The sequence below is a fragment of the Cyprinus carpio genome, chromosome A12 (genome assembly GCF_018340385.1).
Source record: "Cyprinus carpio isolate SPL01 chromosome A12, ASM1834038v1, whole genome shotgun sequence".
Lineage (NCBI taxonomy): Eukaryota > Metazoa > Chordata > Actinopteri > Cypriniformes > Cyprinidae > Cyprinus > Cyprinus carpio.
In genome coordinates, this window is record NC_056583.1 from 22,420,433 (window position 1) to 22,434,014 (window position 13,582).

General features: G+C 31.8%; 1 protein-coding gene across 1 annotated transcript in view; it reads right to left on the bottom strand.

Moving 5' to 3' along the window:
* Positions 1-818: 818 nt before the first annotated feature.
* Positions 819-13,582, bottom strand: part of LOC109073908 (cadherin-18) — a 66,568-nt gene continuing 53,804 nt past the window's right edge. Inside the window, 2 exon segments of the mRNA XM_042768065.1 lie at positions 819-1,700; positions 6,308-6,559. Of these exon segments, the coding sequence (XP_042623999.1) occupies positions 1,147-1,700; positions 6,308-6,559 (806 nt within the window). The 3' untranslated portion in view covers positions 819-1,146.

Below are 13,582 nucleotides of genomic sequence, written 5' to 3' on the forward strand. Positions count from 1 at the left end.
TCTGGGCCAACAAGGGTTTTGAAGATGATTTTCAGTACCAGTTTTACATTAAAATTGAATGATGCAGTGGACTAGAGAAGCCTGAAGTAACATTCAATATGTAAGTGTACTTTAATATATTCCAGTGGGAAATATAGCATGTGTAGGTAATTGACTCAGTAACTTATTTAAAGGAAATTAGGCACTTAGTTGACTGTTTGATAAAAATGTTAAATTTGACATGAAACTATATTGAAACGTTGGAAAGTTACATGATATATATATATATATATATATATATATATATATATATATATATATATATATATATATATATATATGATATATATATATACATACATACATTATATGTGTGTGTGTGTGTGTGTGCGAGGAAACAAGAACCACAATTGATTAATTATGTGTATATACAGTATATATATATATATATATATATATATATATATATATATATATATACACACACACCGTATTATTAATAATTTCTAATTATCTTTATTTTAACAATTAACAAATTCTAAAATATTCTGTGTTCTTTGTTTCTTAACTACAAACTGAAGAAGTGAGTTGATTTGATGAGAAACGGTCACAGTGTTGTATGTCTAAAATGTTTGTTTGAATTTTCTAAAAGCATCAAATAAGATTGTTACATGAACATTAACTGTTTTTTTTTTGTTTGTTTTTTTTTTTTTTTTTTTTGACCAGCTTGAAGATGTTACCAACCAACCAACCAACAAAAAATAAAACTATTAATTACTTAACTAACTAAAAAAATAATTAAAACAACAACAGCGAAGGATAAGTTCAGATACAGCATATTCATGTGTCAGGAATTCAGGACTTTATTGAACAATAAAAAATATACACCAGTTAAAATAGCTTCCTTATTTTCCTTAGTTTTTTATTCTTTTTTAAATTAGATTTTCTTTTCAAAATCATTCTTGTCTTGTTGGGATTCAGAGCTCTGAACATCCAAAAGAAAAGAGAGAAAAAAGGTAGTCAGTCTGACTTTACAGCTGTAGAGTTACGGCAGCGCAGTAGTCCGAGAGCGTCTCATTGTACTGATGAAACCATGACGGCGGATGTCGAAAAAAAGCAGGGTTTTGTTTTTTTTTGTTCACAGTTTACTCCGACATTGACAAATACTTATGTCTGCTTCTCGGACTCTGCCTTTTCAGTGGATTCCGACGCCGTTTCAACTTCCTCTCCGTAAAGTTCTGCTATTTTCTCAAATTTTGGACCCCAGTCGTCCATGGAGTTGTAGTCCAGTTCGGAATGTGCTCCAGTCGACCCGAGTGAGCTGATGGAGCCTGCTGGTGACCCTTGACCCTCGTAGGCGTAGGTCTGTAAAGAATCATAGGGTGGTACACTAGTATCCTGATCCGCCTCAGCCACCCTCTGTTTGATAAACTCCCCGATGTCCATTTCCTCATCTATGTCTAGGGACGAGGGGCTGTGATGGCCACGGGCCGGTCTCCTTGACGACCGCGGCCGGATGCACTCGGGCCGGACGTCCCGACGGAACTTGAGTTCCTCTGCGGCGGCTGGGTTCCGGAGGGCGATGATGTCAAAGGCCTCGGTGTCCTCCTCTCCGCCTCCTTCGTCGTCGTACGTCACAACGTTCTCACGAATGTCCTCCTCTGAGATGATCAACGGCTCCTTTTTGCTTCGTCGCAACGTGATGAAGAGAATCACGATGGCTGCAAGGAACAAGAAAAATGCTGCTGATTATATAAAATAAAACAGCACAATTGATTTATATTCATAAACATGATGCTTCTCTTTGTGATATCAACCTCAAATTTGGAACACTTCTTTCTTTTAAGATTTACAGCTTTGATTTTCACATAGATTTAGAGTAAAACATGTTTTGGGAAATATGTATTTCACATAAAAAAATTATAGCAATAATTAGTAATTAATAGTAATAATTAAATAATAAACTAAAACCTCTCTAACTTTTTTTTTTTTCACTAATAATAATGAAATAATAATTTTGATCAACAATTTCAGCAATAATTTCCCAATTGTCTTTAAAAATAATTTAAATTTAAGAATTTAAGATTTAAATTTTTAATTATAATTTTCAGGTCTATGATCACAATGTCTTAAGACTTTTAATAAATTTTAATAAACAGTTCATAACTACTCCATAAATAAAATATATTGGTAATACTTTACGATAAGGTTCCATTAGTTACTGTTAGTTAATGTAGTTACTAACATGAAAAAATAATGAACAGTACATTTATTACACTTAATTGATTAATCTTTGTTCATGTTAGTTAACGGAAATAAAGTCATTCAGTGTTAGTTAATGTTAATTTACAGTGCATTAACTAATGTAAACAATCATAACTTTTGATTTTAATAAGGCATTAGTAAATGTTGAAATTAACATTAGCTAAAATCAATACATGCTGTAGAAGTATTGTTCATGCTTAGTTCATGTTAACTAAAGTAGTTAAAGTAGTTATATACAAAATATTTAATAAATATTAAATGATAAACATTTTTGACTGCCATGTGAGCAACACTAGAGGGCTAAATTAAATGCAATGCAATCCAAAAAGGATGGATATACGGATGAATGGGGTGATGCCTGATATTTTAAAAATCAACAGGAATGGTAAATAACTGCACCGTGTTTAAATATCATTGGGAGCTGTGGGAAATTGAAGGTACATAACATATTCTTGTCAGGTACTGGAAAACTGAAGTAATAAATAAATAACTAAAAATAATTGATCAGTGTTATTAACACTGAATAATTTCTCCAGGGAACGTTATGGCACTACAGTAAATATGTCACGCAGTAGGAGATGTGGGGAACATTATCAGGATGAGGGAAAAGCAGGTGTGAAGCATCGTCAATGCATGAGCAAGCAAACACATCAGGGGCCAGAGATCAGTGCAAATGAATGATGATTCTTTCATATCCCATTAAATGGTAAGAGCCACGATAAAAGAACAGCAAGTCAATATCACACATTAGTCTAGATGAGCTTTCACTTCACTGATACACTATTAGCTGACACGACTAAAGCTTTATGTAAGCACTTTTTCCATGATCCCACTTCTAACACAGTGCACACGTGAAATATGAATAACATTACGGACAAGTTATATACTTTTTCAATATATTTAAAGTCTCCACATAAGAACTGTTTGATTTGTAGGTAAAATCCATAGGGACAAAAAGTTATGAAAATGTTTCAAAAATAAAAAAAATATATTTCATTTTATATTGGGAATTGTGTTTACATATACACTTAATAATAAAATAATAATAAAATAAATAATAATACAAATAAAAATCATATACTCACATATACTGTGTATGTGTTGTAATGATAAATTATTTTTAAAATATATAATGTAATGCGAAAGTGCAAACAATTTATATGATATAATATTATATTTATATAAATATATTATATATAATATTTAATAGAATGTATAATATTTAATAGAATATATAATATCAGGAGTGAAGAAATTAAATACAGACACACTAAATAAAATAAATTGTATATATATATATATATGAGGGAAATATATTAATTATTATTACTTAAAAATGAATACTTTTCAAATAAATATTTTTTATTATATATGGTGTGTGGATTGTTCTAACTAGCGATATTGCTTGGGTCTTGTAGTCTTGACTACAGCTCTGAATGCAATTTTGGTAATTCTGGAAGACAGAAATATAATGAAACATATTGCAATCTGTTGTAAGAATATTGCACAGCAACCACACCATTGTGCTGTTACACAAAACACAAAAAAAGTGACACATTCTGTTCAATGTTTGCTAACAAACATGTGTCTCGATGTAATCAGCTCTGCTAAAGCAAGCAAATCTACGAAGCAGATTTGTGGAGTGGAAGGAGGGCGATTTTATCAACAAGTAGATTTTAGCAGGAGCAAACAGAGTCGTGTTTGAGCAGGGATGTGCTGAACGGAGCGGGCGCAACATGTAGCGAGAGCTTCAGGACTATATTTAGCCCCGGCATCTGCTAGGGTGAGTGCTGAAAATCTCTCTCGCTTTTGAACAGGAGAGAGCATCACAGCCGCTAGGTGAGACCTAACCCATCCATCCAGGGCCGAAGAGAGGGAAGAAAGGGATGAGAGCAGACAATGAGAGGATGAAAGGTGGTACTGTCTGCATGATAGAGGACTAATACATATGCTGCTCACTTTCTTCAACTCGCACCTTTAATACAAAACTGTCAGCGGCTCACTCTCTGTCTCTCATTCCTTTCTGTTCGCAGATTTCCTTGCTATTTCTCCACATCTGTTGTTCCGCTGTTTCACACTCCATTCAACATTTACCGTGGCACTTTTTGTAAAATATACTTTACTTTTTGTAACCTTCCGCAATTCTTCTTACATTTCTACATACATTTTACATCTACATTTCGGCTTATACTATTATATTATATTATATTATATTATATTATATTATATTATATTATATTATATTATATTATATTATATTATATTATATTATATTATATTATATTATATTATATTATTTACTACCACCATATTATTAAAATTAGCAAACAGTATTATTGCTTAAATATTTTTCTTTTATTAAATAGGTACATATTAAGAATAGTAAATAATAAAAATAATGTAATACAATATAATATTAAATAAATAAAAAATAAACATTAAACAGACAACTTATTTAAACATGGTTATTATTCTATATTATATTATGTATTTTTTAATTATTTACTAATGTATTTTATTTTTAATTTGATTTAAATATTGTTCATTCATCATATTTATCATTTGCATTTAATAGAACTAAATAATATAAAATAATGTTTAAATATAAATAAGTAAAAGAGAAATACACAATGTTTACTAAAATATATTATAGAATATTTCTGATGTAATATAATTGAATAATAAAGAGTAATCAAGAAAATTAAGCATTTTTATAAAATGTGTATATGTGCAACAATAGAAATGTGTGATTGGTAGATATTCTACTATTGTAGATTGTAGTAACATGTTAAATTATTTGATTATAACTGTATTGTCATACTGTCATCATGACCTTCTTGTATTCCTGCTGTCATGTGTCATCCTGCTCATCTCTATCTGCCCTGCTGTGAATACTTAAGTATTCTTCAGTTTTCTGTTCATGACATTTTGATGCGGCCATGACCCCTCACCTGCTGTTGTGAGACCCATGAAATCCTTTAAGTATGCTTCTAATCCACAGGTGAAAGATGAAAAGTCAAGAGTTAAACAGGGCTGGATCAACTGGAATTATGACAATGAATGCCAGAATCCTGCTATGAATAATAAAACTGGAAAGGTGATAAATGGGCAACAGCTAAAGAAGAAAACCCATCAGATTTACATTAATATGCATTTTAGTCAAAAGTCTCATTTTCTTTATTATTCAATTCTATTACATTAAAATATTAGTGCATTATATATTTTATTAAACATTATTTACTATACTTTTATTTATTCATTTATATTTTTTATATTTTTTCAATTCTGCTAAATGTAAAAAATATAAATACAGTAAATAAACATTTTATATAAAATTAAATAAAATAGTAAATAATGAAATAATAAAAAAATCTAATTGATTTTATATTATATTTTAATTAAACATTATTTACTATTTTTTTATTTACTTTATATAATGTAATTATTTAAAAAAATACAACTATCCACCAGTCATTTAATTAAAAAAGCAATAATATTATTAATGTAAAAACGATAAATATGTTAAATAAGTCATTTTTAAATAACATTTTAATGTAAATGTAATGTAAAATGGAAATAATGAAAACACACAATACAATAACAATTTAAAGATGTTAGACAAATAGTGTCTAAAACTACTGTTAATAATAATAAATATTATTTTGTAATTACTTGAATTGTATTATTATAATATTATTTTATGAAACACTATTTTTTATTTACCTATTTACATTTTTTTTAATTTATCAGTCATTAAATTAAATTAAGCAATTATATTATCACCTAACATCAATAATCCTACAAAACCCTGCATTAGATTATTTATTCTTAAATAAATAAAATGTTAAATAAGTTAAAAGCTTTACAAATGCCATATCACATTACCAATAAACAACACTTACATTGAGTTCCTATGTTTCTTTTGGCCCTGTTCATACATTTTAAATTATGTTGCTCTCATAATCTGAAGGATCATGTGTTTGAGTGTTTTTTATTTTTTATTTTTATATCTCACTGGTTCTGGCAAAATAAAATAAAATAATAATTTCCAGGTTGAACTCACCCAGCAAAATCAGCACACAGAGCAGTATGGCTATGAGAGCGCCTGTGCTGAGCCCTGCGGAGGAGAGGAACGCTTCACCCTGGCAGATCTTCAGTCTGGTGCCTCTCTGGCAGGAACACACCCTGAGCACGAGGGTACTGGTGCTGCTCAGGACGGGTTCCCCGTCATCCCAAACCACCACCGGGAGCTCGTACAGTTCCTGGGTCAGTCTGTGGAACCGCCGCCGTCTGGCGATGATGCTGGCAGTGCTGTCTGTGGACAGACACACAGATAAGGTCACCATTACTTAGAAAGCACTCACACAGCTATCAGATGGAATGTCTGGCTTTAAACTGCTTTTTGAAACTTGACATCTGTTGCTGAAAAAAAAAAAAAAAAAAAAAAATCCACAATTTTTAAATGTGGAACAGGAGGGGGAGTGAACAGTGACAGATTTCAATTTGTTTTCTTTGTTATATGGCTGTCACATTAAAAATAGTCTATAAAAATAGTCTTGTCATTTATTTTAGCCTAAGTTTAAGGAGAAAAAAAAACTATTTTTCATTTTAATTCACATAAAAACATAAAATTTTAAGATAAACACATAAGATATACATAACCATCAGTGGGGCGTAAGCACTGATCTTATGCAGATTTTTTGAAAATGTATGATTGAGATTTTACAAATCCATATGAATAAGCCAACAATTTGCCAAATTGTAAAACAGTAATAAATTGCCATGAGATTGTGTCATTTATTTTTGGATAATGAAATATGAAAACCAATCATACAACAATAATAATAATAACAACAGTGATCATTTATATAAATAATAATTATAATAATGTTGAGAACATAATTAAAAAAAACTATGATCATCAAAACCAAGGTCACAAAAAAATTAAAAATAGTATCAAAGAAGAGCTTGAAATGAGATATCAGATATGTTTGAAGAAAAAAATATCAGAATATTTTATTGTGCATCATTTTATTATTATTAGTTAATAAACAACAACAACAAAAAAAGATCCAAACTGTTTTTAAAAAAGCTATTTCTACCACTATCACCAACCTCTGAATGACACTTGTTGTTTAAGAAAAATAATGGTTATGGCAAAATGCATGTGCAATCTCTGCTGGACATTATTTGACCCACAGGACCCCCCCCCCCCCCAGAAAAACAAAAACAAAAAACAAACAAAAAACAAAAAAAAAAAAACAATGTGAAAAGTGTTTCCAAAGAGCTTGATTTCTAGAAGTCCACAGGGCTAAAAGTGCCCAAAGTCAAAGAAATACAATTATAAAAGAAAAGAAATACAAAGAAAGAGTCAACGAAATACAAAGAGTCAAAGAAATACAAAGGGCAAATAAATGGTAACAGAACAATGAGCAATTCAATTGAAATTAAGAACTGAGAATGAAGAAAATGAAGAAAATGAGGAAAATTCGAGGGTGAAAAGCAAAAGTAATGAGACCAGTAACAGACAAAGATAAAGACAGAGACTAAGAGAGAACAAGAGAAAAAACAGAGAGGAGGAAAAAGGGCAGATAAGAGATCACTGTATTAAATTAGCCTGGTTTGAGCACAGGCCACTCTCGCTGAGGCTCTCTGCCTGAGTGTGCCGTTTCAGAGCATTTAGGAGCCCCATTCCCTTAGATGGGCTTTTAATGGGAGAACTCAAATTCTCTGAGCCCTTAACATGCGAGCTCTGTCTAATACTGGCTGCCTACAGCACAGCGAGCAAAGCTCTTAACCCGAGAATCAACCTAATGAGCCTCCATCTCGCTCTTTCTGAACTTCATCACGTCCTCCAGCAATCCCTGCGTTTCTAAGCATTCTGAGGGAAGGATGCTATACGGACAAGGATTTGGGGAAATCAAATGAAATTGAGCAGCAAATGAGTCAAATAGCAAGAGAAAGGGGTATGGCAGATCTGATCTGAGCAACATTTGAATTCAAGTCCATTAGAGGCTTATGTGGCATATTACAGACTCCTGATAGACAGCTGCTTTTGTATAAAGTGACGTTATATCAACCTTAAATCACTCTTAATCAACCTTTGGGTAAAAAATATATAAAATAAAACCCAGAATAATTCTGTACATTTTACCTTTAAAATAAAATTCAACATTATGTTTTATGCAACATGTAAAAAAAATAAAAATAAATAATAATAATAAAAAAAAAGAAAAAAAGAATATTACCAACATTGATTGAGGTTGACACACAGGTAGGTGTCGATAAGTGGCTTGAGTGAGTTGCTGAATCATAACATCATTCAACTAATTAATTTAAATACACTTATTCATTCAGGAATGAAACTGTGATGGTCTTTATGAGTGACTTAATTAAACAAGTGACCATGTTTGAGTGAAATGACTGAATCATTCACTCAACCAATTTGTTCAAATACACAGATTAATTCAGGAATGAAACTAGTGACCGCCTTTGTGAGTGAGTCACTGAATCATTCATTCAAACAATTCTTTCAAAAACATGCACTCATTCTGGAATGAAACAGTGACAGTCTTTATGAATGAGTCATTTAATCATTCATGCAACCAATTTGTTCAAAACAACTGATTCAGTCAGGAATGAAACAAGTAAAAATGTCCTTGAGTGAGTCATTGAATCAGTCATCAAATCATTTGTTCAAAAAACACTGATTTATTCAGGAATGAAACAAGTGACCATCTTTGAGTGAGTCATTGAATCATTCATTCAAACAATTTGTTTAAAAACAGATTCATTCAAGAATGAAACAATTGACTGTCCATATAAGCTATTGAGCTACAGTGTGTCTAAAAAGCAAGCTGCTAAATATTAATTTTGTCTTAGTTGAACTGTTGTGTAAACAAAATATATTCACGCTATTGATTCTAATATGTGCTCTTGCTTGTGTGATATTGCTTATATACAGTACACGAGTTAACGTTAAGAATACAATATTATACAGTGTTATTGTATTTCTTTTCCCCTCTCAAAAACATGCTTCTGCACATACTTGATTACATATGGTCCATATTACTTGACAGATACTTCAATTGCATTACATGTCATATGGATGAGTGCATGCATATGGATTTTTAGCATGAATAATGCACACATATGTGTACGTCAGAAGCCGCCATGTGTCTTGCTGCTACTGAAAACATTTCCTGCCAGCAGCATTAAACACCTGCACAGACACAAAAAGCTATCACTCCTGGCACCCAACTGTGTCCCATAAATAATCACAGAGACACACTACAGAGAACACGCATTTCTAAACAATGTACTGTAATGCATGATCAAACAAGAGAGCCAGAGAGAACAAGACAGATTTAAAGCCTGATATCTACTCCCTTATGAATCTGACATCAACACCTTGTTCACTGCAGACATTACAAGATACAAGAAATCCTGCTTGCAGGGTCAGAAATGTACGAAAGCCAAAGAGGCTATGCATTATTTATTTTGTCAGTCTTCAAAACTTAATTTTCTTGACTTAAAAGTTGTTCTCTTAAAAGAGTTACACACACACACATTATTATGTAATTTAATATAAGATGAATTTAAAAGGTGATGATGTATCTATTTATTCCAATTTTATTTTAATGAATTCATTCATATGAAGTATTTAACCCAAAGGTTGATTCCAAGTGGTTTTATATACACCTTCGTAAAGAGAAAAAATGCAGAAAATCAAATGCAGGCAGTGAACAACATTTATTTAACATTTATTTCATACACCCTGATGAATTTCCAAAACAAAAAATACTCTTCTAACTCTGAAGTCTTACAAACAATAAGCTGTTCCACAGATGTTGCTTAAAACAAATAAACGGAAAAAGGTTCAAGCTTTGTAGACAGGGAAGCATTTCTGTCTTGGTTTATGTTGACGTTTCGTCCTCACCCGCTGGTGGCTGACAGCACGCTGTCTCTAATTGCACTGCAACACTGCTCAAACTGACATGTGAGAAAATAAGCTGTATGTTCAGGACACAAAACCAGACTGAAACCACCACCTTCACATCTGCCAACATTTCAGTCTGCAAAACAACCAACCTACAACTGATCTGGGGGGAAAACAAGGTCTTACTCAACCTCATCAAACACAACATTTCCATATAGTTTCAAAGGAATTAATTTCCATTGGTCAAATAATGTGCCTATGCTAATGAGATGCTGTTTGATTGGCGGCTAGCACTCCGTAGCCAATTAATTTGTTTTCAATTTGCTGCTTCACTCAAGTCTGTCAAACAGCTCATTTGAGATGTCAAGCACTTGCAATGTCAATCAGCTCTTTTTTTTTGCAAAGATAAATATCATATTTAAGTTATTTGATGAGGATTATGGATGCTTCTGAAATACTTTCATGAAGATGAATACGACAGACAAGTCAATGTAGCTTCTAGTGCACTTTCTCATCTTGTTGCTAGTACTTCAACTTCCAGCTCCCAAAACTGGTCTTTTAATTCATATTTAATCTGATGCGGGGCAAACAGCTGCCCCTTGGTGAGCAGGAGGTCACATTGTGCCCACTTTAGCAGGAAAAAGGGCCATTTTGATTCTACTTGATACAAATACTGCCATTTCCACAGTTAAACTGCTGTTTCTGCTGAACGGGTGAGTTGATGGAAAAAAACGGCTTACTACACAAACGTTTGGCAGGCACTTGGTGCGCATGCTGTTTCTCGGCTCAATATTTACACGCTTGTTTTAAGTCCATCGTTTTTAATCATTTATCCTTGTCAAAAGCAGCCCCCAAATGTCTGTTATGCAACACAGTCTGTGCACTTGAGCGTTTATTCAGGGCGGATTATGTGGAAAGTAGCACCGTTACTATGGCTCATACTCAAGGTTAGAGATTTGAACAAACTCCAATCCTAAAATATTAAACTCTGGCATAATTCATCCTTCACCATTTGTACATGAATAAATCCTCAAACACCTTGTTGGGATGTTATTTTCCTAAGCAGACTTTTTTTAGGCATTTTCCCTGGCATGCGATGAAACAGATGGAAAAAAAAATCCCAACGACTTGCACCGTAGGACTAGAATCACCCTAACAACCACACAGAACACCTTAGCAACTGAATAGAAATGTGTACACGAGAGCAGTAATTTAAAGCCAACATGGAAGGGCATTAAGTATTCAATAACAACAAAAAAATGGAAGTACTAGAATAAGTTAGACTTGAATGGTAACGCCTCTTTTTCAAGTATATTGTTATTTGCTATTTTTGCTGTAACGTTTATTACACTAACCATTCAAAACTTTACAATAAGGTCTCATTAGTTAACGTTTACTAAAATGTACTAACAATGAGCAATTTATTTGCTGCAGTATTTATTAATCTTTGTTAATGTTAGATAATAAAAACTTAGTGGTTCTTTGTTAGTTCATGTCAGCTCAGGTCCATTTAACAACTTTTGATATTAATAATGTATTAGTAAATGTTGAAATTAACATTAACTATGATTAATAAATGTTAGAATCATTTTTCATTGTTAGTTCTTGTTAACTAACATAGTTATCTAATGTTAACAAATTGTTAACACAATAATGTTAACAAATTGTTAACACAATAATGTTAACAGTGTTAACAAAATAAGTTTAAGCTGAATTACTAAAATGACTAAAACTGAAATAAAATAAAGCTAAACTGAAATATATATATATATATATATATATATATATATATATATATATATATATATATATATATATATATATATATATATATATATATATAAATGCCAAAAATACGTAAAAAAAAAAAAAAAAAAATACTAAAAAAAAAACAACAACTAAAACTTAAATTAAAATGAAAACTGAAAATATAGAAATAAAAGCCAATTCAAAATATTATAATAGTATATTAATAATAGTAAAATAACACTGATAATTATTTGGTTAACATTAGTCTGCCATAACAAGCGAAAAAAGACAAGTAATAGCACTTTATTTAGATAGTCCACTACAAATAACTACAAGTAGCTACATGTCAACTAGCAGTCATTATAGTATTAGTTGAATGTCTGCTTAATATATGCTAACACTTTATTTTGATGATCCACCAACAGACATTCTACTGCCTATAAGTAATTTTGCAAGTACTGTACACGTTAACTTCTGTTAACCCTAACTTAACACTACGAATACCCTAATGAGAGTTAGTAGACATGTAGTTGCAAATTAATAATACTTACTTGACTTGTAGTTGCAAAGTTACTTATAGTTAGTAGAATGTCTAAAGTGGACTATCGAAATAAAGTGTTACCAAAAGTTCAAATTTTTGATTGCCATTTTTACCAGAAGTCTTCAATTGCACCCTATAAAGTGTGTATTTTTGGCCATAATTCTGTTAAGTGTTTTTTTGCAGTCTGTGTTCGTCTCTCTGATCTCAAAAGACTTCAAAACCTCAGCATAATGTGGTTAATAAGTTATCAAAAAACTGAAATAAAGTATTTAATAGAATTAGAAAATATCTAAGCTATACTGTGGCATTCCCTAACCTACTGTCAGAATATCCGCTGATTTATCTTTACCCTTAAACAACTGATGGAGAAAAAAAGAAAGAAAAAAAACTGTGAAAAATGATAATCTTGAAGCAATAAAAAGTAGCTTTCAGTGGGGAAAACAGCTACGTTCTGTCGCATAACAACACTTCAACCTTCACTGCAGTGGCAGGATATCTGAGTGACACTCCGACTAATTAAAATTCCCAAATATCATCAGCCTGACAGCAACAGCTTTCAACTCCTCTGATGAGGGGCTGTACTAGAAAGGTCCTTCTGTATGCAAGCGTGCAAAATGATGCCTTCAGAAATCAATTGATCTATTAAAGTAACTGGGTCGTTTAGAGATCTAAGCGCTGGTTTAATTGCCCATGAAAAAAAAAAAAAAAAAAAAGGGAAAAGAAAATGTCATCGTGATGATTTGGCACCAACACAATGATCAAGGGAAGACTAATTCTGAGTATTTGTGAAGTTAGGGGATGTTTCTCACTCAAATTAAGCGTCTGGTATGAATAAATAAATAAATTTGACACTTTGAGGTAGCACTTTTGAAAAACAGCCCAAGCCAGGTGCCAGCCGGGGGAGACCTCATTTATTTTGAACATCTTTGTTTGGCAAAAATCTTTGAATTCACAGCCAGAAAGCCAGTCAGTCTGAGCAGCATCTTTGTAATGCTAATAATTAGTTTCATGTACCCAAACCTTTGACTATCAGCACAAAAAGTAATCAGTCACAGTCCTTTAAACACAAATTTAAAGTAAAATAAGTTAAATGTTAAGTATGTTGATCG